At 44.1% G+C, this 26,124-nt stretch overlaps 2 protein-coding genes across 6 annotated transcripts in view; one reads left to right on the top strand and one right to left on the bottom strand.

Moving 5' to 3' along the window:
* RAF1 (Raf-1 proto-oncogene, serine/threonine kinase) overlaps positions 1-17,813 on the top strand; it is an 83,769-nt gene extending 65,956 nt beyond the window's left edge. For all 5 annotated transcript variants that reach the window (XM_003982500.5, XM_006928993.4, XM_045051973.1 and 2 more), the window contains 10 exons: positions 2,318-2,345; positions 2,454-2,581; positions 2,961-3,078; positions 11,898-11,982; positions 12,731-12,907; positions 14,141-14,187; positions 15,640-15,758; positions 16,117-16,248; positions 16,392-16,526; positions 16,746-17,813. In XM_003982500.5, the coding sequence (XP_003982549.1) occupies positions 2,318-2,345; positions 2,454-2,581; positions 2,961-3,078; positions 11,898-11,982; positions 12,731-12,907; positions 14,141-14,187; positions 15,640-15,758; positions 16,117-16,248; positions 16,392-16,526; positions 16,746-16,889 (1,113 nt within the window). In that variant the 3' untranslated portion in view covers positions 16,890-17,813. The remainder of the gene's footprint in view (positions 1-2,317; positions 2,346-2,453; positions 2,582-2,960; positions 3,079-11,897; positions 11,983-12,730; positions 12,908-14,140; positions 14,188-15,639; positions 15,759-16,116; positions 16,249-16,391; positions 16,527-16,745) is intronic.
* The window catches only part of MKRN2 (makorin ring finger protein 2), a 27,859-nt gene continuing 19,457 nt past the window's right edge, over positions 17,723-26,124 (bottom strand). Inside the window, exons 6-8 of the mRNA XM_003982501.6 lie at positions 25,260-25,370; positions 19,338-19,482; positions 17,723-19,165 (exon numbers count right to left, since the gene is read on the bottom strand). Coding sequence (XP_003982550.1) covers positions 19,028-19,165; positions 19,338-19,482; positions 25,260-25,370 — 394 coding nt within the window. The 3' untranslated portion in view covers positions 17,723-19,027. The remainder of the gene's footprint in view (positions 19,166-19,337; positions 19,483-25,259; positions 25,371-26,124) is intronic.

Raw genomic sequence — 26,124 nt, 5'->3', positions numbered from 1 at the left:
TGGTTGATATGCCCTGAAAATCTTTTGTTAAAAGTTCATCAGAGACAACTGTGTTCTTTTTGCATTATGAATTGTTCCTTGGAAAACCTCAGGGACACCTGCCACTTGAGGTACAACTTTATCCCACTCAGACCTTGAATCACTTTCCATATGCTTGTCCTCCCATCAGAGGTGGCAGGGACTCAACAAAAATGTTGGTTTCTGAATGTGGAGTCTGAACTGGCCATTTGGGGGGCATTTTGAATATCACAAGATAATTGTGAGGAGGTCGTGTGCATGCTAGCTATGAATTTTGTTTTCTCTTTTATCATGGTTAGCCCTGATAATAAATAATATCCTAGTGACTTCTGTTACATGATTTGTTTCTCCGTAAATACTGTAATACTTGGGACATTAAAAGTGAAAATTTTTGAATTTTTATTATAAAATAACTGGCACTATGTTAATTCTCTTCATACTTTAGAGGCAGAGCAAGTTTTGATTCCTTTTTATTGCATGATTCAGCTTTTTTAAAGTACACATTCTTTGTTTAAACCATTTGTAGTTCTCTTTAATATTTAGATTCCAAGATATTTGAAAGGTTCCTTCTAGGATAAATCCAACTGTAGAAATTAGCACACAGTATAATATGAGGTATATAATGGATACAGGAAGAAAATTGCTGACATTAAGGAAAAAAATCCTAGTGCATGGGTATATAATTTTGGTCAGCAAAAATACATTGTGCCATGGTTTGACTAAAAACAAAGAGGTCAGTTGGATAATAAAGCTATAGCCGCTGAATATTCTGTTGAAATTCTCGTTATTTTTGGCTGGTGTTTTGCCAACTGGCAGTTATCCAGTCTACTTAAAAATGGAGATTCCTGGACTTCCAACCTTCCCTCCCAGAAATGCTTAATCAGTCCTAGTTGGGGAGAGGAGACATCTGTATTCTCAAACACCTCTCCAGGTGATTCTGAAGATTGGCCAGGTTTGGGGACCCCAGAACCAGGCTTTATTGCTTGGGTGGGGCGGCCAAAGGTAGGGGGAGGGACAGCTTGGTTTAGGATACTTTTTTTTAACATTTTTTAAATGTTTATTTTAATATTTATTTATTTTGAGAGAGAGCGTGTGTGAGAGGGGCAGGGGCAGAGAGAGAGAGAGACACAGAATCTGAAGCGGGCTCCAGGCTCTGAGCTGTCAGCACAGAGCCCGACGCAGGGCTCGAACCCGTGAGCTACGAGATCATGACCAGGGTCAACGTCAGTGCTCAACCGACTGAGCCACCCAGGCACCCCTAGGATACTTCTTGTCTTGTAAAAATGTTATGGAGTGGAAACATTCCATTAATAGTTATGTGAAAGAGGTATCTTGTCTTTATTGTGGTTACATAAAATAGTAGGTTTCCCAGAAAAATCTCCTTTTTGAGGATATGGAGGCCTAGTGGTTTTATGTAATAATTACATATTCAAAGTGAGAGTTTATAAAATGAATATTTAGGTCTTATGGAAGCCCTTGTGGTTTAAACTGTTCTACCCAGTTTCTAATAAGTTCTAAAGGTAGCTTTTTGACTTCTCACCTGAGTAGAATGTAACTAATTTCAGAGCTTACCTATAAGGTTTCAGGAGCATTTTGTGGTGAATGAGCTCAGGGCTAAGATTCATGGGTGATGGTTTCTGGTTCTATTTCTGCCACCTACTGGCTGTGTGATCCTGGCCAAGTCTCTTTTTTTATTTATAGGTGTTTTCTTGTATGTAAAATGTAGATTTTGGACTGGGGGATTTATGGTCCTTTCAGCATTTCATGATTTTAGGCTTGGATTAAGTTCTGTAGTTGTGGTGCTTACCCTTACCAAACCCAACTCTGGTCAGTGTGCCCCCAACTCCTAGAGGAGTATGAGTGAGCTTGCTACCTAATCCCCAAGTTTTGTTTTTGTTTTTTGTTGTTGTTGTTGTTGTTTTGAGCCTCAGTGGAGCAAGATGCTCAGTTACTGGAAAGATCTCAGTTGATAGTAACTTTGCTAGTATTCCTTAATGAGAATCACTTTGCTGTATATGTGTGTTGCTTTCTTCTGAGAAAAAGTGATTTCCATTCCAAAAGAATGTGGTATATGAAAAGCTAATACCAGTTCGAATAATTGATGATAATCTTGGAGATAATTGGCCATTGACATTGGTAAATTTAATCACAGGCAAGTTAGAGTATGTAATTAGACCTTTTGTATTTTAGAGGTTTTATAGTCTACTTTGTTTCTGCAAATTCTCCTCCCCCCTTTTACTTCCCCCTGAGAGCATCTTTTGTGGGGCAGAAATTGACCAGCTTTCCTTTTCTGTTTCAGGATGCAATTCGAAGCCACAGTGAATCAGGTACTTGTCCAAAGTTATGTAGCAAATAATAATGGGCTTTTTCTCTTTATGCTGTGTATCTTCTGTTGGCTTATCCATGTGTGGATTCTGTTTGTCTTGTCTATTAAGCCTCACCTTCAGCCTTGTCCAGCAGCCCTAACAATCTGAGCCCAACGGGCTGGTCACAGCCCAAAACCCCTGTGCCAGCACAGAGAGAGAGGGCACCAGGATCTGGGACCCAGGAGAAAAACAAAATCGTGAGTATGGCTTACAGTACCTCCTGCATCGTATGTTAGGGTTTACTAAGAAAAACCTAGTCAGAAGTGAGAATATTTTTAAAATGAGAATACTTTTAATTTGGTGGGGAGAGGGGAACTGTAATAAAACATTTAATTAAGGATGTTATAAATGTCAGTGCCATTTTTGGTATGCTTGCGTTGGAAAATTTGTTGACTTGTAAGGGAGGGCACAACTAAAATGGTATTTTTCTCAAAATATCGAAATTGGAATTACAGTTAATGTCTATCTTTAAAAGATAGGGGAATGGGTCGGTTGGGTTGATCTTTTCTTTGACACCCTCATCAGACAGAGCTTTACCATTCTATGGAGTGTGTTAATGATCACTGCTGGTTTCAGAGGCCTCGTGGACAGAGAGATTCAAGCTATTACTGGGAAATAGAAGCCAGCGAAGTGATGCTTTCCACTCGGATTGGATCAGGCTCATTTGGAACGGTGTATAAGGGCAAGTGGCATGGTAAGTTTGGGACCCTCCCTTTGTTGCAAGGCCTAGGTTGAAGTCAAGTTTCAGTCCAGAGAGGGCCAAGAAGGAGATAAAATTCATTGTGCTGTGTGCATTACAGTGGCACTCCAGGGAACTTGATTACATCTGAAGATTGAACTTAATATCTCAGTGACATTTCATAGCATTCTTTTTCTATTCAGTGATGCTATAATTGGTATGATATGGTTTCCAGGATAATTAGAAATTGGTGAGTAAGAGTTGAGCATGATAGTCAAATGTCAGGAACTGATTAAACACATACTACACAGGGGACATGCTTTGAAATTCTTAAATGGGTTAAGAGCTTGTTGCTCTGAGGGGAGCATGGATTCTAGAAATGTAAAGCTGGAAAGAATGTTAGAGATTTGCCCACAGAAAACTGTGAGGTCCCAAGAGGGCAGATAACATGCCCATGGTCAAGCAGCCGAGCCCAGGAAAGCCAGGAGCCTCCTGAAACAGGTTCTTTGCGCTCTGCCTTGGGTTGGTTTTGGGGAATCCCCATCAAAGAGAGAATGCACAGACTTCATTCTTAAATCTATGTGGAGTGTTAGTATAGTGTTCTTATTATAATGGAGACTCTTTGTCACTTGGAAGAAATGTACTGTTTTAATATCTGTAGCCACAGCTTGTGTATTTTGGCAACATACTTAACATTTCTCCCTCAGAGTTTTAATGCCTCTGGCTTTGGGATGTCCGCAAGTATAGGGAATACTTTCTTGAGAATGCTACTTGTTTCCAAAAAGGCATCCTTCTAAATTCAAATTTTAATGAAGCAGACAGTAACAACAAAACAAACCCCTAAAATGACTAGGTACTTATGTTTCCAGTTTGGATGGTATCATATTTATTTTTATATATAAAGGGGCAGAGATTGAGAGAAATTAAGACCATCACATGAATGGAGCATTAAAATTCAAGGTGTTGAAAATTGAGATCCCTCCATCTTTTGAGTACCTTATGTTAATTAGTATATGGGTTTGCCATTTGTAACTATAATCATCTGATAAATTTCTCATTGTTTTTTTTTTTAAGCATATTTATTTTTGAGAGCAAGACAGAGTGCATATTGGGGAGGGGGGAGAAGGGGAGACACAGAATCCAAAGCAGGCTTCAGGCTCCAAGCTGTCAGCAGAGTCCATCGCGGGACTCAAACCCACAGACTAAGATCACGACCTGAGCCAAAGTTGGACGCTTGACCGACTGAGCCACCCAGGCGCCCCAATAAATTTCTCATTCTTTAAGGCAGCTGGCACAGGACTGAATATTTGATTCCTTTTCCTTTGAAAATTGTATCTAATGTACTACTGGCATGCCTCCTGGGTCCCAGAGAAATTTATGCTGTTGTGGAATATTTCCCAAATAGGTGTCATAAATATCTTGGCGATTCCTTCAGAAAAGAAGAAAACAATTTGAAGTCTTTTATTATTGAAATATAGTTGACATACAATGGTATATTAGTTTCAAGTGTACAACTTACTAATTTGAAAATTCTGTATATGATGCTCACAACACTAAATATAGTTACCATCTGTCACCATACAGTATTATTAGGACATTATTGACTATATTCCCAATGCTGTACTTTTTATCTGATACTTACTTACAACTGGAAGTTTGTACTTAATCCCCTTCACCTATTTTTCCCATGCCCCCACCCTCCTCCCTCTGGCAACCACCAGTTCTCTGTATTTATGAGTCTACTTCTGCTTTTTTTGTTCTTTGTAAACTTTTACTTTTTAGATTCCACACATAAGAGAGATCATATGGTATTTGTCTTTCTCTGACTTGACTTCACTTAGCATCATGCCCTGTAGGTCCTACATCCATGTTGTTGTAAATGGCCAGATCTGAGGTTGTTTTTTCTTTTTTTTTAATGGCTGTGTAATGTTCCACTGTGTAAATATACCACATCTTTATTTATCTATTAATGGACACTTAAGCAGCGTCCATTCCTTGGCTATTGTAAATAATGGCTGCTGTAAACATGGGAATGCAGGTATCTTTTCAAGTTAGCGTTTTTGTCTTCTTTGGGTAAATACCTAGCAGTATAATTACTGGATCTTATGGTAGTTCTATTTTTAATTTTTAGTTTATGTACTTATTTTGAGAGAGAGAAAGAGAAAATGTGAATGCAGGTAGGGGAGGGGCAGAGAGAGGGAGAAAGAGAATCCCAAGCAGGGTTCTGCACTCAGTGCAGAGCCTGATGTGTGGCTTGAACTCATGAATGTGAGATCATGACCTCAGCTGAAATCAAGAGTTGGACGTTTAACTGACTGAGCCACCCCAGGCACCCCCTATTTTTAAATTTTTGAGGAACCTTTTTACTGTTTTTCATAGTGGCTGCACAATTTACATTCCTATAAACTGTGCACGAGGGCTCCTTTGATTCCACATCCTCGCCAACACTTGTTATTTGTCTTTTTGATACTAGCCATTCGGACAGGTGTGAAGTGATACCCCATTTGTGGTTTTGATCTGCATCTCCCTGATAACTAGTGATATTGAGCACCCTTTCATGTACTTGTTAGCCTGTTATATAACTTCTTTGGAGAAAAGTCTATTCAGATCCTCTGTCCATTAAAAAAAAAAATTTAATGTTTATTTAAAAAAAAATTTTTTTTTTTAACGTTTATTTATTTTTGAGACAGAGAGAGACAGAGCATGAACAGGGGAGGGTCACAGAGAGAGGGAGACACAGAATCCGAAACAGGCTCCAGGCTCTGAGCTGTCAGCACAGAGCCCGACGCGGGGCTCGAACCCACAGACCGTGAGATCATGACCTGAGCCGAAGTCAGACGCTTAACCGACCGAGCCACCCAGGCGCCCCTAATGTTTATTTTTGAGAGAAAGTGAGAGTGTGAACAGGAGAGGGGCAGAGAGAGAGAGAGAAAATCTGAAGCAGGCACAGAGCCCGACGCGGGACTCGAACCCATGAACCATGAGATCGTGACCTGAGCCGAAGTTGGACGCTTAACCGACTGAGCCACCCAGGCGCCCCTGATCCTCTGTCCGTTTTTAAATCAGATTGCCCTTTTGGTGTTGAGTTGTGTGAGTTCTTCATATATTTTGGATATTAACCCCTTACTGCATTTGTGAATACCTTCTCCCATTCGGTAGGTTTTCTTTTTGTTTTGTTGATAGTTTCCTTTGCTGCACAAAAGCTTTTATTTTGGTGGTATAGTCCTATGGAAGAAGAACAGTTTTGTGGGATACAATGCTTAGTTCTTGTATCTGACACATAGCTGCTGGTAATTATAGGCGATGGAGCAGTGAATATTGCTTTTAATGCTTCCATTAGCACTAAATCATTTTTATACCACATTTTAAAGCATCAGCTGAAAGCCAATAAATGTAGTTAAGGAGTGCTCAAATTTAAGTTTCCTCTTGTTGAGCACTTTGTGGGGGGGATTCATAATTTTTCAAAGCATTACTTACATTCGGCACAGTACTGCCTATGAGCTTGTGTTTTCACTAGATTCTGTGAGCTTTTGGACTATGGTAAGGAGATGTTATTTGATACAGTGTTACTTCCATTAGAATGCAGATAACATGTCTAATACTTTTAAGGCTCTAGTTTTTTCTAAGATAAGTGTTTCAAAAGTCATAGGAGTAAGGAGCAGTGGACTTTTTGTGTCAGCCCCCCAGGAAACAAAGCCATCGTCTGTGAATGAAGAAATAAAATGAGAGGGTCAGGGAAATCATAATTTCTGGATTGTTTGTGCTATACTTTGTGTGTGTGTGTGTGGTTGCTTGTGTGGCTGCGGCTGCTGCTGCTGCTTTCCTGGTATCTGTTATATAATGTTTAATCAGTTTCTTAGGAATTACAGTGGTGATGATTTTTAAAAGTTTTTATTCTGCCTAGCAGCTGTGAAAGTAGAGGACCTCAGAGCAGCCAAGATGGAGACCTCAGATCCATGAACTAAAGCTCACTTACTTTGTGTTAAGTAAGTGCACCCTTGGGTGCACACACAGAGCGTAAATTTGGGATCTGATTTGCCAGCCTTTGCACATCATAAACAACCCATTGAAGGGGATGCAGACTGATGGCAGCCGGGATAGTCACTGATGGCATGACGAGAAGGCAGCAAACCCTCTCAGGCTTGGGCTGCTTAGTGTGAGGCTACCAGCCTGGTGGAATCCATGTATGGGTGCCCATCCCATCCTAACGCTAAGGATAATTTTGAATCAGAAGAACAGAGTGGTGTTCATTCCATTGTGTTCTAGAAAGCAGGGATGTATATATTAGGTTTTAGACAACCCTAAATAGTTAAAACAAGAAACAGACATTTAAAAAGGTAAAAACATTCCAGATTTACCAACTGATAATAGTTTTCTTCTTCAGTGGTAGCTGAACGAGATACCAACACCTTATTAAAAACATGATAACCAACAGGAATGTGTCTTAACTCATTTGTACTACCTTTACCTCTCTCTGACTTTACTATTAAGGGAAAGTAAGAAGTTTTAGTGTCATGAAAAATAAGCATCTGACTCAGGATTTTGGTTCCGGTCATGATCTCACGGTGAGTTTGAACCACACGTTGGGCTCTGTGCTGGCAATGTGGGGTCTACTGGGATTCTTTGTCTCTCCCTCTCTCTACCCTTCCTGGCTCAAGCTCACACTCTATCTCAAATAAATAAGTAAACTTTGAAAAAGTAAAAAAAAAAAAAATACCTACTTGGTGTAGTTGTTTTGGACTACCCTCCATAAAATGTTCCTTGGCTGTTTACCTTCGTCATTTATATTACGTGCTAAAGGAAATAAATACCATTCTTTATATGTGCTAAGATTGCCAGCTATAAGGGTATGTGGATAATTCCAGAAAGGTTAATACTATATATTAAAAAAATTTTTTGTGTGTGATATTTATTTATTTTGAGAGACAGAGAAAGAGCTTGAGCCGGGGGGAGAGGGGGGCGCAGAGAGAGAGGGAGAGAAGGAATCCCAAGCAGGCTCCACGCTGCCAGCGCAGAGCCCAACACAGGGCTCAACCCCATGAACTGCGAGGTCATGACCTGAGCTGAAATCAGGAGTCAGATGCTTTTAACCCACAGAGTCACCCGGGTGCCCCAGTACATACAATTTTTTATACTCCTCTTAGAAACGTGTTCAAAAGAAGAGATTAGTAATAAGCAGTACTACTAAATGCCTGTTGCATGGAGTGCTGGAGAGGTGGACTTGAATGGTGTACCTGGTCCTGAGACTGCCAGGGCAAGTTGGAGAGCAGCCTTTGTTTTGGGCCCAGACCTAATTGTGCACACCTGGAGGCTTCAGGCTGGGTACTGAGTCTCCGCTTCCCTGCCAGCAGTGGATTCTTGACCTGTGCTGGGAGCAGCTGGGTCATTCAGCAGCTAGTATTCTGTGCCAGAGGCTGTCCCTACTTCCACTCCAGAGCTTGAGACAGCTTGTCAGTTCATAACATGCCTTGCTGACAGTTGCATCTTAGAATTCATTCATTTCTTTATCGGTGTTTCCTGAATATATTCTTCTAATACCAAGCATTCTTTTAGCTGCTACAAGTGAAGCAGTGAACAAAACAGATGAAAATTCTTTCTCTTATGGAGTTTCTATTCTGGTGGGGACAATAACCAACCAAAGTATATAGTATGTTATAATTGCTAACGAGGAAAAAGGGAGGAAAGCAGGTAGGGAGTGGCAGTCCCTGTGCACAGGTTTTGGTGGGTTAGTAGGGAAGGACTCTGCTGAAGAAGTAGCATTTGCATGATGCTTGAGAGTGGTCAGCTAACCTGGGGAAGCAGCAAGGGGGGCTGTGAATTGGGCCATTCACCTGACCTGTTTGAGGAACTCAGGGAGGCTGATAGGAGTGCAGTCCAGGGATGGGGAGTGGTAGGGCCCCGTAAAGACTTTAGATATCATTTTTGGGTGAATATAGGGTCTCAGATTGTGCAAGACCTTCAGGAGACTTGGCCAGTCTTAGCCTGAAATTCAGAATGCTGGTGAGGGAGCTGGTTACTGGAGAACTTGTTCCAGTTTGAGGCAGTCCTACTAGTAGAAAACAGTTCTTTATAAAAGTTGAAATCCATTTTCCTATAATGTTTGCCCATTGCTCCTAGCAGACTGAATCCCTGTCATGGCAACGCTAGGAGTATTTGCGTGAAAGTGAGGGAATGCTGTAGTATATAGTCTCTGGGTTTCAGTAAGAAATTGCATATATACTCTTGTTATCTTAACTGCTAACCACGAGCTGGAAGGCAGATGGGTCCTTTCAGGCATCGTAGGGTTTTGACTTTGGTTCAGCCCTGTTTAGTCTTCCAACCCGTGACTTGCATGAAGGCGTGGGTATAGTGGATGACTTACATGGAATTGTAGTGCCGATTTGGGTAATAGGATTTGGAAAGAGGAGAGGATTTGAACTGGCTGTGGTGATGGAACAAAGAGACTATGAACTCTGAACAGGGATAATAAGTCTGCTCACTGGGCCAAAAAGTAGAGGCTGGAGGTGGAGGACATTCAGCTGACTGCAAGGTCAGAATGAGTCACTCTCAGCGGGCTTTGGCTGCTGGTGAATCTTCTGAGCTCTGAGGTTACATTATGATCAGGTCCAAAATGGGTGATACGAAAGGTGAGTTCAGTGACAACTGGAACATGCCCCTTGGAGAGCTATAAAAAAGGGAAGGTCTTGTAAAACTGGACTTGTGAACTAGTAAGGTCCCAAGGAGCAAAACCATCCTGAGGGCCCATCCAGCATCTCCCCAAGCCTTCCTCCACCCACCCCGGCCTATCCCTCTCAAGCCTTGTCCAGTGCTTGGGCCAACAGCAATGTCATCTCCTGGCCCCGCCACTCAGTTGACTGCCACGTCAGATCAGCCCACCTTCCTGGAGTTTCTTGCCTTCACCCCTTCCTTTCTGTCCCCACTGTCACTGCTGTCCCTGTATTTTGTCTGCAGATACAGGGCTCTTGGGCCAGGACTCCTTCCTCCCTGGCCTCTGTCGTAGACTGCAGGGGCCCAGGTCACACATCAGAGTTCACCAAGCACAGCTCCTGTTTCCTTCTTCCCCCTTACCTTACCTTTGTTCCTGACCTATGTAGTTTGGAACAGCCTGTCCCACTTAGTAAAATCCTTCCCTTGGCATATATCCCATTTGTTTCAGGAAACCTTTCTCCATCCTCTCTGCAAACAGATTTTGTCTTTGTCCCTTACGCCCAGCATTCTTATCTTGGCTCAGACTGCTCCAGAATGAGCAGTTCTGCAGGAGACTCTTATCCTCCTCCTCAGTCATAAGGAGCTTAAATGGAGCTGCATGGTTTACCAGCTCCATCTTCCTGGAGAGAAGGCAGCTGTGACTGCAGAATGCGTCTCCCAAGAGGCAGCCCTGGGTCCTCGGGAAATACATGTGCCAGTGAAGTGGATGAGCCCCTACTGTTAGGTGGGGACTTTAGCTTTGGATGATAAAACCAGAGATGATGACAGGACAACAGTTCGGGACCTGCCATAAGAACCATCTCTTTGGGGCGCCTGGGTGGCTCAGTTGGTTGAGTGTCTGAGTCTTGATTTTGGCTCATGTCATGATCCCAGGGTTGTGGGATTGAGCCCCCCTCACCCCCACCCCCTTCCCGCTTGCTCGCATGCGTGCCCTCTTTCAAATTAAAAAAAAAAGATAAGATTTTTTTAAAACCCATGTCCTTACCAGTTGGTACTCCAGTGAAGTAAGGAATGCTCCCACAGAGGCTGCACAGGGGTGCTGCCAAGGGGGCATGCTTGATAAGTGGAGGAATTCTGTTACCTCCAAGGTGCCATCAACCAACTCCTTTATTTGATCACCAGAAGGCTATGGTTTTGTTTGTTTTTAAGGTGACTTTATTAAAGCACAGGGACAGGACGCGTGGGCAGAAAGAGCTACCCAGAAGGCTATGTTTTGACAAATTCATTTGCCAAGAAAATCTGAGGTCCTGATAGGGCTTCATGTAATTTATTAAAATGACCGTTATAGTGTAGAAACATTTCTGAAAGTGCCTTCTAAATCAGTAGCACATATAAAGTAGAGTTAATCTCTGGATGTTTCTAAAGTTAAGAGGCTCATAGTGATTGACAGTCTGTTGTCAGTATGGAAGTTAGAAGGGCAGCCATTGGAGTCAGACTGGCATTCTAATCCTGGCTCCAGCACTTTTGTGTTTTGGTTAAATGACGTTGGAGAGTTGACTATGCTTCTCTGTTCCCTGTAAAATGAGGATAACAGTATTTACATCACAGGGCAACTATGAGGATTAAAGGTGACAATGCCTGTGAAGGCACGTGTGGCGCAAGGGCGTAGTAAGCAATCGATATTAATCATTAGGATTGCTTCTTCATGGTATTAAAGGCAAAGAAGCTTAATTTCGATATGTATCTTTGTGTACAAGGGACCATCTCGGGTCTCATTAGAATGTGGCTGCTGAGTTTGGCATCAACTGCTTGCCAAATGGCCTGTTTGCTGGCACCAGCCTTCTGGCCCCAAAACTCCTGTATCTGCCGGCCATTCCAGTTCACCTGCCAGTGCGGCCCTCACAGGCCCAGGTTTTCACCTATTCCCCAGTCACACTGGGGATGCCAGGCTTGATAGGAAGAGTTTAAACCAAACCCATATTCAAGGCGTGTGTGGTGGTATTTAAAGGATAGTAGTATAATATACTTAACTTTTTTCAAGTACTTGAATAATTTGGAAATTTGCCTATTCCACTTGTGTAGGCACATGATATCTGAATAAGTGATTCACTCTTTCTCAGGACTAGGGTATGTGAAAAATAACAAAGTAAGCTCATTCAGCTGATCGTACTGACTATAATTTGCAGGAGATGTTGCAGTGAAAATTCTAAAAGTTGTCGACCCCACGCCAGAGCAGTTCCAGGCCTTCAGGAATGAGGTGGCTGTCCTACGGTGAGTAGAAAGCTAGCCTTTCCGGCCTCTCTGGAGCAGCAGGGGACGGGTGTGGGTGGTGGTGTGTCAACTGCAGATAAGCGGGCCGCATGGCTCGGACCTGTCTCTGAGGGCCTATGGCCAGGACTGGTGGTTAGTGAGTGTTCACTGCGGAGTCTTGCGGTGGAAACTCCTTCCTTACAAGTGAAAGGGAATGCATGGGAGGTTTCCTTCCAGCTTACGGGGTTGTCAGACCTTTAGAAGAGCTCTCTTTGATGAGCATAATACCCCCCTCTACTGCTTCAGGTCTCTGGGCACACCACACACAGTAGCCCAGGTTCTTCTCTGGGTTCCGGTTTGAGATAGTGAGAAATAGGTTCTGTTTTCACGTTTATTTCCAAGAACTCTTTATAGCCAATTTGCTTTCTTTTGGACTTCAAAACCTTTGAGTCATTGTTTAGACCTATAGGAATAAGGTGAATAATGATGGATTCCCCAGACGAGGGTTCCGTGTGACCCCCTGTGGGAGGAATCATGTACAATGAGAATGTCCTCTCTCTGAAGGCTAGCACTGAGGGGTCCTTTGTCACAACCCCAACTCAATTATCAGCAGGCTTGTGTGTGCTTTGCCAACCACCCAGATTGTAAGCACGGTAGCATTGAGGACACTCAGGATCCAGTGTCGGTGGGAAAGCAGAGTACATCTCTCTGTTCTGCAGCAACAGAAGATTCAGAGAATTCAGAGGCTTTTTTCTCCTCCCTCCTCCAGCAAAACACGGCACGTGAACATCCTGCTCTTCATGGGCTACATGACAAAGGACAACCTGGCAATTGTGACCCAGTGGTGCGAGGGCAGCAGCCTCTACAAACACCTGCATGTCCAGGAGACTAAGTTCCAGATGTTCCAGTTGATTGACATCGCCCGCCAGACTGCTCAGGGAATGGAGTGAGTAGATGGCTTGTTGACTAGAAAGTCGGGGGTCCAGGTATCAACCTGCCCTGAATCGGAACCTGGGTTAGCAAAAAGCCAAGTCTCCTACATGATTTCTGTGATGTTGCACGGCTGAAAGTCAGCCTCTGGTGTGGGCTGAAGGAATGAGAGCTCCAGGTTCTTCGTCTGAGTTGAGGCTGCTCCCCTAGAGGCTCAGATTCAGGTTGAAACCACTTCCCTGAGAATTCACCCAGACCCCCCAAGAGCTCAGTAGTGTGGGCTCAGTACCTTCTGCCCAGACAGCCGTGCACTGCCCTCTACAAGTGTGCAGTCTCAGGTGTGGCCCATGCGCAGCGCGCTTGTTGCACACGAGGGTCTGAGCGGATGTTTTTGGATAATTTATTTTCCTTTTAGGGAAGGCTGAAAAGTCCTCCCTTGTGCCTCCATGAAACACTACCTGTTTGAATCTCCGCTTGAACACATCTCTCTGTCAAAGGGGGTTGTGGCGTGTGGTGTGTGTGTGTGTGTGTGTGTGTGTGTGTGTGTGTGTGTGTGTCACACTTTTCCTCTAATTTATCCCTTAGTGGGAGAGTGAGAACTCATAGCACTACATGTCTGGAGGCGTAAGCTAAAGCGGCGCTTGCAGGTGCCATGTAAAATCTCATGTTCTGCTTTTTAAAATCCATACGGAATTAAGAAATAGAATTACCTTTTAGAAAAAAATTATAGATATAATCCACAGATTATAAAATTCACCCTTTAAATGTGTACAGCTCAGTGGTTTTTTAGTACATTCAGAGTTGTGTAGACTGAATGTGTAATTTTAGAACAATCGTCAAGATAGAAAATGAGGTCTTTTGTGTCTGACTCGACTTAGCCTAACAGTTTTGAGGGGTTCATCCACATTGTAGCACGTATCACTTTATTCTTTCTGTAGCCAAATAAGACTGCGTTTGTACGGGTGGGCCATGTTTCATTTATGCATTCATTAGTTGATGGACATTCAGGTTGTCAGAATTACTTTTTGAGTAGAACTGATGCTTAAAGAGTCGTCCCATTTGTGCTATGACCTCACCTCCGGGTAACACGCAATGTGGCCTGGCCTGCATCCGCACACCACCAGTTCCTGCATGTAGCCCTCGTTGGGCATCAGGTGGCCAGGTGGCTTCCTTCCTAGCTGTCATGTGAAGCTGCTTTCTACCTATGTCTCTTAGATAACTGGTTTTAATAGATTTTTTCCCTTTACAGCTATTTGCATGCAAAGAATATCATCCACAGAGACATGAAATCCAACAGTATCCTTTGATGGTTATTTCATTTCTAAATTTAGAAAAACCGAAGAGAAACTTTTTAAAGCTTATCTCAGTAAAAGTGATTTTGGAAAGTTTTCCACAGGAGATAGGTGTTTGGGTTATGCTTGCAAGTTTTATTATGCTGTTTGTTACTAAATTTAGCTTGGAGGAACCGGGCTTTTGTCTGTCATGTTCATCTCTAGCGTGTGGACCATGTGTGTCTGGTCAGAAGGGAGCTGAAGGCCAGATGTTGCAAGATTGTCAAAGCGCTCACTAGGTCACTCACTGTTGGAACCAGCCCTTCCTCTTTCTGACACTTAGTATGTTTTTATAGAAGGGGAATAAAGACTGGAGAGTTTTCATGCTGTGGGGCAGGAAACGTAACCTTTATACATCTGCCTCCCACCTGCAGCCTGTGTCTTGGAGAGGAGTGTGTAGCGTTACAGCCTTGCTCTGCTTCTTGGCCAGTGAGAGGCACTACAGTTGTGTTGAGTTGGATTATGGGACATGGCCTATTTGGGCCACATGTCTGAGGCATGAGATACTTTTTTTTTAACATTCATTTTTGAGAGACTGAAAGAGAACACAAGCAGGGAAGGGGCAGAGAGAGAGGGAGACACAGGATCCGAAGCAGGCTCCAGGCTCTGAGCTGTCAGCACAGAGCCTGACATGGGACTCGAGCTCACGAACCGTGAGATCATGACCTGAGCCAAAGTCAGACGTTTAACTGACTGAGCCACCCAAGCGCCCCTATGAGATACCTTTTAACGGTGGGTTTTTGGGAGTGATACGTTATGCCATGAAAGCAGACACCACAGATTTGATGGTGGTATATATTACTGGGCACTGGCAGATCACAAGTCACCTTGTGCCTGACCTCTTTACCCAGAAATGAGGGGAGTTTGGTCCTGATGTGAAGTCACCAAGTGGTACCTATTCTAGTGAGAGATTTCTTTGGACAGCATTCAGTGCTTAGTGAATGCTGAATTGTTATTCACACGTTTGTCATTTGAGGGCACACAGCAGGCAGAAACCAATGTAAGCCATCACACTTGGCTTCTGGTAAGAAGCTGCAGATGGCAGCCTGTTCTCTGAGAAATCTTCGGGTTTAAGATTCCCTTGTTATATGGGAAGATCAGAAGGCCAGGGACCTGGCACCTAGATGTGTAAATGGGGAGAAGCAGCAGGGGGAAATAGCCTGATTTTTGGCTGGAGCCAAATAATCTGCCGCCCTGAGCAACTGCTACATGCCTCATGGAAGAAAGGCAGTTTGGAAGCACTTTTTAAAACTGTAGAAATCCAAGCAAATCAGTGCAAAGGAGGCTGGGGCAGTCAGAGGGGAGGGGAGGGGCGGGGCGCAGAGCAGAGAGATGGTCTGCTCTTCAGACCTTTGGGAAGTGGTTTAAAATTAACTTGACCGTTCTTTTGAAACCAGAGTCCTTAACAAGCATTGAGATATATTTCTCCATGAAGGCCTGACGGTGAAAATTGGAGATTTTGGTTTGGCAACAGTAAAGTCGCGCTGGAGCGGTTCTCAGCAGGTCGAACAACCCACTGGCTCTGTCCTGTGGATGGTGAGGAGGCGAGGCTCCCTCTAGCAGAGTGCAGGTGGAAGGGGTACCCCGGAGGTCTGTGTGTAAACTTACATTTCTCGACATTTTCCTGGAAGTCTAGATACCTCAGTGAGGCCTTCAGTGACGTCAGACAGCCTGAGGCAAATTTGGGTTTTCTGGAAGCTAGCGATCCAGAACCATACTGAGGCATCGGTGCTGGGTACCAGAGACTAGGCTTCCCGAGCTTGTGTGAGCCCGAGTGGGGAAGAGGTGCAGAACTGAGGAAAGGACTGTCTTATATCCAGGGGAAGGGACAGCCTGGCACCTGGATGTCTGTGGGGCCCACATGGTGATGAATGAATGCATTTTGTCCCTGTAGGCCCCCGAGGTGATCCGAATGCAGGATAATAACCCATTCAGCTTCCAGTCTGATGTCTACTCCTACGGCATTGTGCTCTATGAGCTCATGACAGGGGAGCTTCCTTACTCCCACATCAATAACCGCGACCAGGTACGTGCACTGTTGCTGGCTGCTGCAGATCCAGATTCAGCTGTGGAAGGCCCTGGGCCTCCTGCCAGTGTGAGCAGGAGGTTCAGAAGTTGCTGTCTCTGTTGTGCCTCCACCCAGTCCCTCAACGGTTTCCTTCCTCTTAGATCATCTTCATGGTGGGCCGAGGATATGCCTCCCCAGACCTCAGTAAGCTATATAAGAACTGCCCCAAAGCAATGAAGAGGCTTGTAGCTGACTGTGTGAAGAAGGTTAAGGAAGAGAGGCCTCTTTTTCCCCAGGTAAGACTCAGCTCAAGGGGTGGGAACGGATCCCAGCAGAAATTCCTGACAGAAATGAGGAGGGAGGTGTGGGTTTTCTATAGGACAGGGCTCGTGTTCTGCACCAGATGCTGCAGGTGGGGTGGGGACAAGGGCCTGTGTTTGGACTCCTCACTGAGAGCTGCTGCTGCTGCTTCTGCTGTGACACCAAACCCACCTAATGACACTGCTTCATTTTAGATCCTGTCTTCCATCGAGCTTCTCCAACACTCTCTGCCGAAAATCAACCGGAGTGCTTCTGAGCCATCCCTGCACCGGGCGGCCCACACTGAGGATATCAACGCCTGCACGTTGACCACATCCCCTAGACTGCCTGTCTTCTAGCTGACTTTGCACCTGCACTCAGGCCACCAGGGGAGGAAGGGAAGTCAGCAGGCACCACCTTTCTCCTCCCTTTTGATGGAGGCAGAGAGCTCATTTTCAGAGAAGCTGCTGCTAAGGACCTTCTAGACTACTCACAGGGCCTTAACTTCATGTTGCCTTCTTTTCTATCCTTTCTGGCCCTGGGAGAGGGAAGCCATTTGCAATGCTGGTTTGTCCTGCTCCCTCCCTGCATCTCTCCACCCCCTGCCCCCCCCCCCCCCCCCCCCACGCTCATGAGCCAAGCCTTCTCCAGATGCACCGGTGGCTACAGTTGGCAATACATGATCTGGGGCCCCAGCTATTGGCTAAATGAGTATTTTTAGGGCAAGAAAAAGCACTCAGAGGGGAAATGAAGGTAGCAGACAAACCAGCCCTGATGTGGACATGTGGATTTGGGGCATCAGCTCCTATGTGGAATGCTTGTCACGGAAGGACCGTTCTTCAGAGCTAGTGGTATGGCGCCAAACAGGTAGTTTTGCACATAACGCACCAAACAGCCCAGGACTGTCGAGACGACGGCCGCCTGAAGGAACCTGCGTTGGTACTATGGAACTATGGACCTTGACTTCGGGGGCACTTCCTTTCCTTGGAGGTCTCCAGTGCATTGGGACGGTTTTCCGAAGAGGCGTTTGGCCTGCCCCTCCCAGTCTCCGCCCTCTCAGGGAGCAGTCTTCCATCATGCTGAATCTGTCTTCCAGGAGCTGCCCCTATGGGGCGGGGCCACCGGGCCAGCCTTTCTCTTCAGTCACATCACGTGTATGCAAGGAAGCCAGGAATACAGGTTTTCTTGATGATTTGGGTTTTAATTTTGTTTTTATTGCGCCTGACAAAATACAGTTATCTGATGGTTCAATTATGTTATTTTAATAAAATAAATTAAATGTAGGTTTAATGGCTGTTTCTTCCTTTTAAATACTGAGCTTACAGCTTGAACTCTCCCATTTGTTCATCCCTCCTGGAGCAAGAACTCAAGCAGCAGGAAACAGGCCCAGAGCCTCTGCTGCGAAGGAATCTAATTCAGTCTTGGTGCTGTCACCCTTCACTAAAGAGTTAACTATAAAAAATGGAAAAAGCAAGCATTCTAAACTCAGGTAAGAGTAAACCTTTTTCTACCTACACTTTAATGCATTTTATAAAATATTTGGTATCTATACCTATTTATAAAAATAGATTAATTCAGGCCTGGGGTGAATTTGTTCTGATTTCACAAACTTACGTTCCTTCAATTAAAGTCACAACTGATGACAGACGACTTGTTCTGTTCAGGACCACTGCTGAGTCAGAACCAGAAACTGCTGCGTGCCATTTCACTTCTTACTAAAAGTTCAAATCAAAGCCAGGCTTACAGACAGAACACGTGGCTTTGAGCAGGGGCCACACGGAAGAGCATGTGTGTGTGTGTTGACCCTCAGTAAAACTACCCTTGGGGCATGAGCCCAAAGAGAGCCCCAGGAAAGCCCACCGGTGACAGCCGGAGACGTGTTTCCCTGGAGCACGTGGCCCCAACACCAACCAAAAACGAGGGGCCATACCTCTGCCCCACACTGCCTGCTACTTCAAGAGCCCCCTCCTTACAGGGAATTTATTGAACACACGGCAACGGGACTCCTGCTCTGATTTGGGACACTGAAGAACACAAGTTTTAGGCTAAGGTGTGTGGTGCCCACTTGTTGATTTATACAGAGCTTTTCAAGAAACACTTTTGACTACACACTAAGTACACTAGGGAAATCGACTAGAGAGGAATCGTTTTATAAGGGTGAGGAATACTTGGTTAAGAAAAACGAATCTGCACGGTGACTGTTTCTAGGGAGCTAAAGCTCAAGGATAGGAGCCAGGTTGCTTTTAAAAGCAATCAAAACTCCCATCTGGCTGATCAGCTGGTCCCTCTGAGGAGCTTGAGATGCAACTAAAGAGATCAACTATAAAAGTAGCGATTCCATATACTTGTTGGGCTATTTTATATCCTTCACTCCTCCCACGGCTGTAATAATGGAGTGGATGAGACCAAGAGGTGCAGCTCAGGCTGCAGTGAAGGAAGCTCCGCACGCCCTGGCTTGGCCGGCAGAGCCCAAGGTACAGGGGTAACTGGCTACTCCTTAGGGTTCTGACGACTCCACTCCAGACAGGTGCATGAAGAGGTCCCCAAGCTCTGTCATGTCAACGTCTTCAGTATTGGGGACATGCCGGCTTTCTCGGTTCTCAATGAAATCCCAGAGTCGCACTGAATTAAAGAACTGCAAAAAGAGCCAGCAAACATGCCTGGTGGTTATTAGTGGTAACGTGAAGGCCAGATGCTGTTTTTCTTTTGCTCACCCCGTTCCCTGGTACCAAAGCTATTAGGGAAAGCACCAGTACCCGGAAATGCCACCATGTAAGTGTCCTTGACAGAGACGTCAAAGTCCTTACCCTCACAGTGCCCTCAGAACTGAGCTGCTTCCGAGGTTTCTCAGGCTCTGCCAGCCGCCCATCAGGGTAAGCATGGCGGTAAAGGCATTTGCTTCCAAATGGGCAGGTCCCTTTGCCTTGCTCAAAGTATTTACAAGCTTTTTTCCTGCAAAACAGAAAGAAAAAGTCAACAGGATTGTGGGAGAGCCTGGGCCCCAGAAGAACCAAGGCTTCCCTCCGTCCCTGCCCACAATGCCAGAGCTAGATGAGCCTTACTTCATAGGTGGGGAAACTGAGGCTCCGTGAGGTTAGGATGCTGATTTCCAAGTTGGATAGTGTTGCCATTGTGACATGTGGCCTCACACAGAATTGAACTTGCACAGGGGACTTCACTGTTTTGAGCTTGCAGTACTCAGGCATTCGGGGGAGGACAACCTGATGGCTGCTCTGAGCCGGTTGTCAGGGCTCCAAGGTTCTAAAGCTGGGCTACTTGCCTCAGCTCAAAGTCCCAATAGCAGCACCACCCAGGGAAATTTCCCTTCCTCCTAGCCAGCAATGATGTCAATGTGACCCCAGGAGCCTTGACTTAGGAGGCACAGGAAAAGCAGTGAATTTCAGCAGCTGCCCAAAGTTAGAGGTCTCCAATTTTCCTTGGTCCCCACCCTCTAGATCTAAAGCAGGGCTTCTTAACTCTGTGTTATGTTAACTCTACGGACCCCTTCTCAGGAAAGTTTTTTAAATGGATAAAATGAAATACACAGGTCTAAAAAACACAGCAAAAAGTTCATCCCCCTTCCCCCCTCCATCTTCAAATTCTACCCACAGATCCCTACATTAAGAACACCTGTTCCTCAGGAAAAACACAACCACCAGAAAATTTGTATTTCTTCTTGCTTACAGGAAATTTGGCTTATAATCAAATGATCCCATGGTGAAGAAGGGGTGAAGATGCCCAAAAAGGCAAGAGGGCATCTGGGAGTCCTGAGGAAGGGAAGAGAAAGCAAGATCACCACAGAAAGGGCAGGCTACTGCTACCAGGGGCAGGTGGGGTATGTGACAGTGGCTGATAACAAAGAAGGGAGACTCTTGACACCAGTGTCTGTCTGTCTTCTCAGACAAGAGGATGCCAGAGACTGGTGGTGAGGGTCTCTGAGACCTCAGAGCGGCACAGAGAAAGCCCCCTAACAAATGTCCAGTGAAGGACGGCGTGCCGTGCTTGCCTGGGCACCTACTCCTACCAGGTGTGACCCCAGCACGGGCTGGGGAGGGGATCCAAGCAGAGGTACAGAGGTGCAGGCACAGACCTGTCACAGCCTCCACCCCTGAAGCTCTGAGATCTTCAAATGACTGCTCAGGCAGTGAGTTCTCACCAATCTGCTGGACACTGGCTTTAATACACTCAAGTTCAAAAAGTGATTCTCTAGTCCTGCCCCCCAATATTGTGCTTTTGTCTCCCCCAGCCTTACCTGGTCACCAAGGACAGTGCACTCTGACTGCCTCTTTGCTCTCAGCTCTCCCAATTGTTACGCCTCCAATCACTCCATCCTTTCTGCCCCCACACTACTAAAGCCCCTGGGGGTGCTATCCTCTGCTACCTGCCACAGTCATTTCTTAATTGGCCTCGCTCCCACCAGGTTCCAGCCTCTTCACATTACCACCAAGGAGCGTGCCCAACAGTGTGTCGCTTGTTCTGCACCTCCCCAACCCCCCGAGATTCCACTCCAGCCTCTGTCCCTGTAGGTCCTACCACATCCTTCTACACACCTCTCTCAATCCCAGGGCCACTGCTACCCAGACACATTTGTATCATTCTGTACCCCTGTCATTCCACTCTGTCCTCCCCTCTCTACACACACAGATAGCTGTTCATGCTTCATGGCTCAGGGTCCCCATGCTGCTTTCCCTGATGCTCCCAGGTGGATCGTGCTTTCTCGGTTGTGACATGTGGCTTGGTACTCTAAGAATTTGTCACCAAAAAACATGCAATAATATTGCCCTTCTGCAATTTTCATTAAAATTACTTTACTAATCTATGCTTGATGTCCTCCATTGGTGCTTAGCTTGAAGGTGCCTGGCCTGTAGTAGGTGCACATTAAATGTGTGTGGAACACATGAAAACACCACCATCAATAGAAACTAAGGCCAAGACCAACCCAAAGAGCAAGAACATGAGAATTTCCCAACTCCAGCACAGCTGCTTTCTATAGTCCAGCCCCTCCACCTTTGCCACTCCTGCCCTCTGGTGGAGATATAACACATGGTGGGGGGGGGGGGCGCGGAAACTGGTAAACCAGGAAAATGACCAGCTTTTACTAAGCAAGTGACAGGCAATCTGAAGGAACCATTAAAAAAGGTGACATACGGCGCTCTTTAGTACAGCCAAGCACACTTCTACCAGACCTGACCCTCCTGCAAATAACTAGCAATACAAATTTTTTTTAAAGACCTGAAGGCAGCAGGAGGATCCTTCAAGAAATTAGGCACCGGGAAGAACAGAATGTCAAGACTCATTTTTTTTTTTTTTTTTTTTAGAAAAAACAGCTTTTAGGGGCGCCTGGGTGGCGCAGTCGGTTAAGCGTCCGACTTCAGCCAGGTCACGATCTCGCGGTCCGTGAGTTCAAGCCCCGCGTCAGGCTCTGGGCTGATGGCTCGGAGCCTGGAGCCTGTTTCCGATTCTGTGTCTCCCTCTCTCTCTGCCCCTCCCCCGTTCATGCTCTGTCTCTCTCTGTCCCAAAAATAAATAAAAAAACGCTGAAAAAAAAAAAAAAAGAAAAAACAGCTTTTAGCCTCAAGCATGCCAATGTTGGGTGTCTAAACCTTCAGGGTCAAATCCAGTTTCTTGGGCCTGAAGGACCAACAGAAAGAGAGGAAATCATCCACTGGAAGCAATCCCACACAGAAAAGTACACGAGAAGAAGCATGCCAATACTATACGTTAACTCAGCACAAATGGCTGGCCCACACATCAGTGCAACAGGCTCACAGCAACTTAACCAAGGATTAAAAAACAAACTTGGGGCACCTGGGTGGCTCAGTCGGTTAAGCGTCCCAGGTCATGATCTCACAGTTTGTGAGTTCGAGCCCCGTGTCGGGCTCTGTGCTGACAGTTCACAGCCTGGAGCCTGTCTCAGACTCTGTGTCTCCCTCTATCTGTCCCTTCTGCTCACGCTGTCTCTCTCTCTCAAAAATAAACAAATATTAAAAGAAAAAATTAAAAACAAAACGAACTGAGATTAGAAATGTTGCTTAAGGGGCACCTGGGTTGGCTCAGTTAAGTGTCTGACTTTGACCCAGGTCATGATGTCACGGTTCGTGAGTTCAAGCCCCATGTTGGACTTGATGCTGACAGCTTGGAGCCTGCTTCGGACTCTCTGTTTCCCTCTCTCTCTACCCTTCCCCTGCTCGTACTCTGTTCTCTTTCTCAAAAATAAATAAATACTAAAAAAAAAAATTGGAAAGAAATGAACAGACCCCAATGCTTATTAGGGTAATATCAAAAAGTCTATCACATGTAATTAAGAGTCCCAGGAGAAGAAGAAACAGGGCAGGGAAAAAATTTGATGGCCAAAATTTCCCTAAATTTGGTGGATGACGAAACCCTACATATTCAGAGAAAAATACATAGTACAATATGAAGAAAACCATTCCCAGGCAAAAGAGCAAACTGTTGAAAACCAAGATAAAGAGACAATCTTGAAAGCAACCCTAGAGAAATGACATAATGTGAATGACCACTGACTTCTCAGAAACTAGAGGCCAGAATATAATAGAACAATATTTGCAAAGTACAAAAAGAAAATAAACTGTTAACCCAGAACTGTATTAACTGCAAAAGGAGACAAAGATGGAAATAGGACCGATCAGACCAATATTCAGTGAAAATATCCTTAATGAACAGAAATGCAATTTCAGCTAAAAAGAAAACTAAAAATTCATCACCAGCACATCAACAAACGTTAAAAGCAGTCCTTGAGGCTGAAGATAAATTATACCAACTGGAAAGAATTATAAACCAAATCAAAGAGCACTGGAAATAGTAAATTATCTGAGTAAATATAAACTTTTTCTCTTAAAAAAAATGTGAGTTTTCAAATGCAAAAATCATATTACCTTGCTGGGTTCTAACATATGTAAATGTTATATTCATACTTCATACAGTAAAGTTGCAGGATGCAAAATCTATAAAAAGTCATCTGCCTTTCTATATACTAAATGAACTATCAAAGTGAAATTAAGAAAACAACCCCATTTACAACTGCATCAAAAAGAATGAAATACCTAGGACTAAATTTAGCAGAGGAGGTGAAACAGACTTGTACACTTGAAAAACTATTAAGACAAAGAAATCAAAGGCATAAATAAATGGGAAGTATCCCATGCTCATGGATTGGAAAAATGCCATTAAAATGTTTACACTGCCCAAAGCAATTTGCTGATTGAAAACAACCCCTATCAAAATTACAATGGCACTTTTCACAGAAATAGGACAAACAACCCCAAAATATGTATGGAACCACCAAAGACCCCCAATGGCCAAAGCAATCCTAAGAAAGAACAACATACCTGGAGACATCATATTTCCTGATTTCAAGCTATAGTAATCCAAACAGTTTAGTACTAGCATAAAAACAGATACATAGTTCAGTGAAACAGAATAGAAGGCCCAGAAATAAGCCTATGCATATCTAGTCAATTAATTTACGACAAAGGAGCCAGAGATATTCAATGGGGAAAGGACAAGCTCTTCAATAAAACATGCCAGGGAAACTGGACCACTATCTTACACCATACACAAGAGCTCAAAACTGACTGAAGACTTGAATGTAAGCCCTGAAACCATAACAACTCCTAGAAGAAAACAGAGGGGTAAGCTCCTTGACATTCACCTTATTTAGCAAATGTTCTTTGTGGATTTGCCCACCCAAAACAAAAGCAACAAAAGCAAAAATAAACACGTGGGACTCCATGAAACTAAAAAGCTTCTGCACAGCAAAGGAAACCAAACAAAATGAAAAGGCAACCTACTGAATTGGAGAAAATATTACAAAGAACTCATGTAAGAGCAAAAAAACAACCACCACATTCCATTTAAAAATGGGCAGAGGAACCGAATAGACGTTTTCCCTAAAGAAGACGTACAAATGTTCAAGACACACGGAAAGTTGCTCAATATTATTAATCATCAGGGAAATGCAAATCACAACCACAATAAGATATCACCTCATGCCTGTTAGAAGAGATATCTACACTTCCGTGTTTGCTACAACATTATTCACAACAGCCAAGATACAGAAACAACCCAAGTGTCTGTCAACAAATAGATAAAGAAGATGTGGAATATACATAAAATGGAATATTATTCAGCCACAACAAAGAAGGATATCCTGCCATTTGTGACAACACAGATGGAACTTGAGGGCATTATGCTAAGTGAAATCAACCAGACAAAGAAAAACAAATGCTGATATCACTTACATGTGAAATCTAAAACAAACCCAAACAAATGAAAACAGTCAAACTCACAGAGTATAAAAGTGATTCCCAGGGACTAAAGGTTAGGGTAAATAAGGAAAGGTTGGTAAAACAGTACAAACTTTCAGCTATATGATGAATAAGTATCTTTTGTAAAATATGGTGACTATAGTTGATAACACTGTAAAACTGAAATTTGCTAAGAGCAGAATGTGGATGTTTTCACCCAAAAATGAAGCAAAAAAAAAAGGGGGGTGATAGGTGTATTATAATTAACTGGATGGGAGTATCCTTTCATGATATGTGTGAACTCACCGTGACACTTTAAATCTTTTAAAATTTTATTTGTTAATTATATCTCAAAACTGAAAATCTAAAAATTACATTATTACCTGTGGGGTTCAAAGGTATGTAAATATAGTGCATTTGCCCGGCAGGCACAGGCATCATGCCTGAACTCAAAGTACTTACCCCATTCCCTGTTTGAAAGCTTCGATCAACTCATTCTTTTTATTCTGATCTTCTACCCAGTACACACTTGGGATTACAAACTCTGATATCACACGGCATTCTGGACAAGACCTGAAATTAGAATCAGATCAGTATGGGCCAGATGAATTACAAACCCTGTGCGCACTGCACCACCAAACCCCTTGCTCAAATGCATGGCCACTCCAGGTGTTTTCCTAACCCCAAATTCCAAAAAGTGCAATCAGAATCATCTAAGAACCTTATTTACTACATTTTTTTCAAGTTTATTTAAATTACAGTTAGTTAACATATAGTATAGTAATAGTTTCAGGTGTAGAACCTTATTTACTGTTAAAAACATATTCTTCTCAACAATAAAAAGACAACCCACTTTGGAATGCCTGGCTGGCTCAGTCAGTAGAGCATGTGACTCTTGATTTTGCAGTTGTGAGTTCAAGCCCCACCTTGGGTGTAGAGATTACTTAAAATAAAATCTTTACAAAAAACACACAAAAAACCCAATTTTAAAATGGGCAAAAGATCTGAGTAGGCATTTCTCCAAAATGGCTGAAAAGCACAGAAAAAGATGCTCAATATCATTAGTTATCAGGGAAATGCAAATCAGAACCATAATACATCACACTTCATACCCACGAGGATGGCTAATATCAGAAACAGAGGGGCACCTGGGGCGCTCAGTCAGTTAAGCTCAGACTCTTGATTTTGGCTCAGGTCATGATCTCATGGTTCATGAGTTCAAGCTCAGCACAGAGCCTGCTTAGGATTCCCGGTCTCCTCTCTGCCCCTTACCTGCTCATGCTCCCTTTCTCAAAAATAGATACACTTAAGAAAATAAATAAATAAA

The sequence above is a fragment of the Felis catus genome, chromosome A2 (genome assembly GCF_018350175.1).
Source record: "Felis catus isolate Fca126 chromosome A2, F.catus_Fca126_mat1.0, whole genome shotgun sequence".
In the NCBI taxonomy this organism is placed as follows: Eukaryota; Metazoa; Chordata; class Mammalia; order Carnivora; family Felidae; genus Felis; species Felis catus.
The sequence above is the reverse complement of the archived record's forward strand: the minus strand, read 5'-3'. Positions and strand labels throughout refer to the sequence as shown.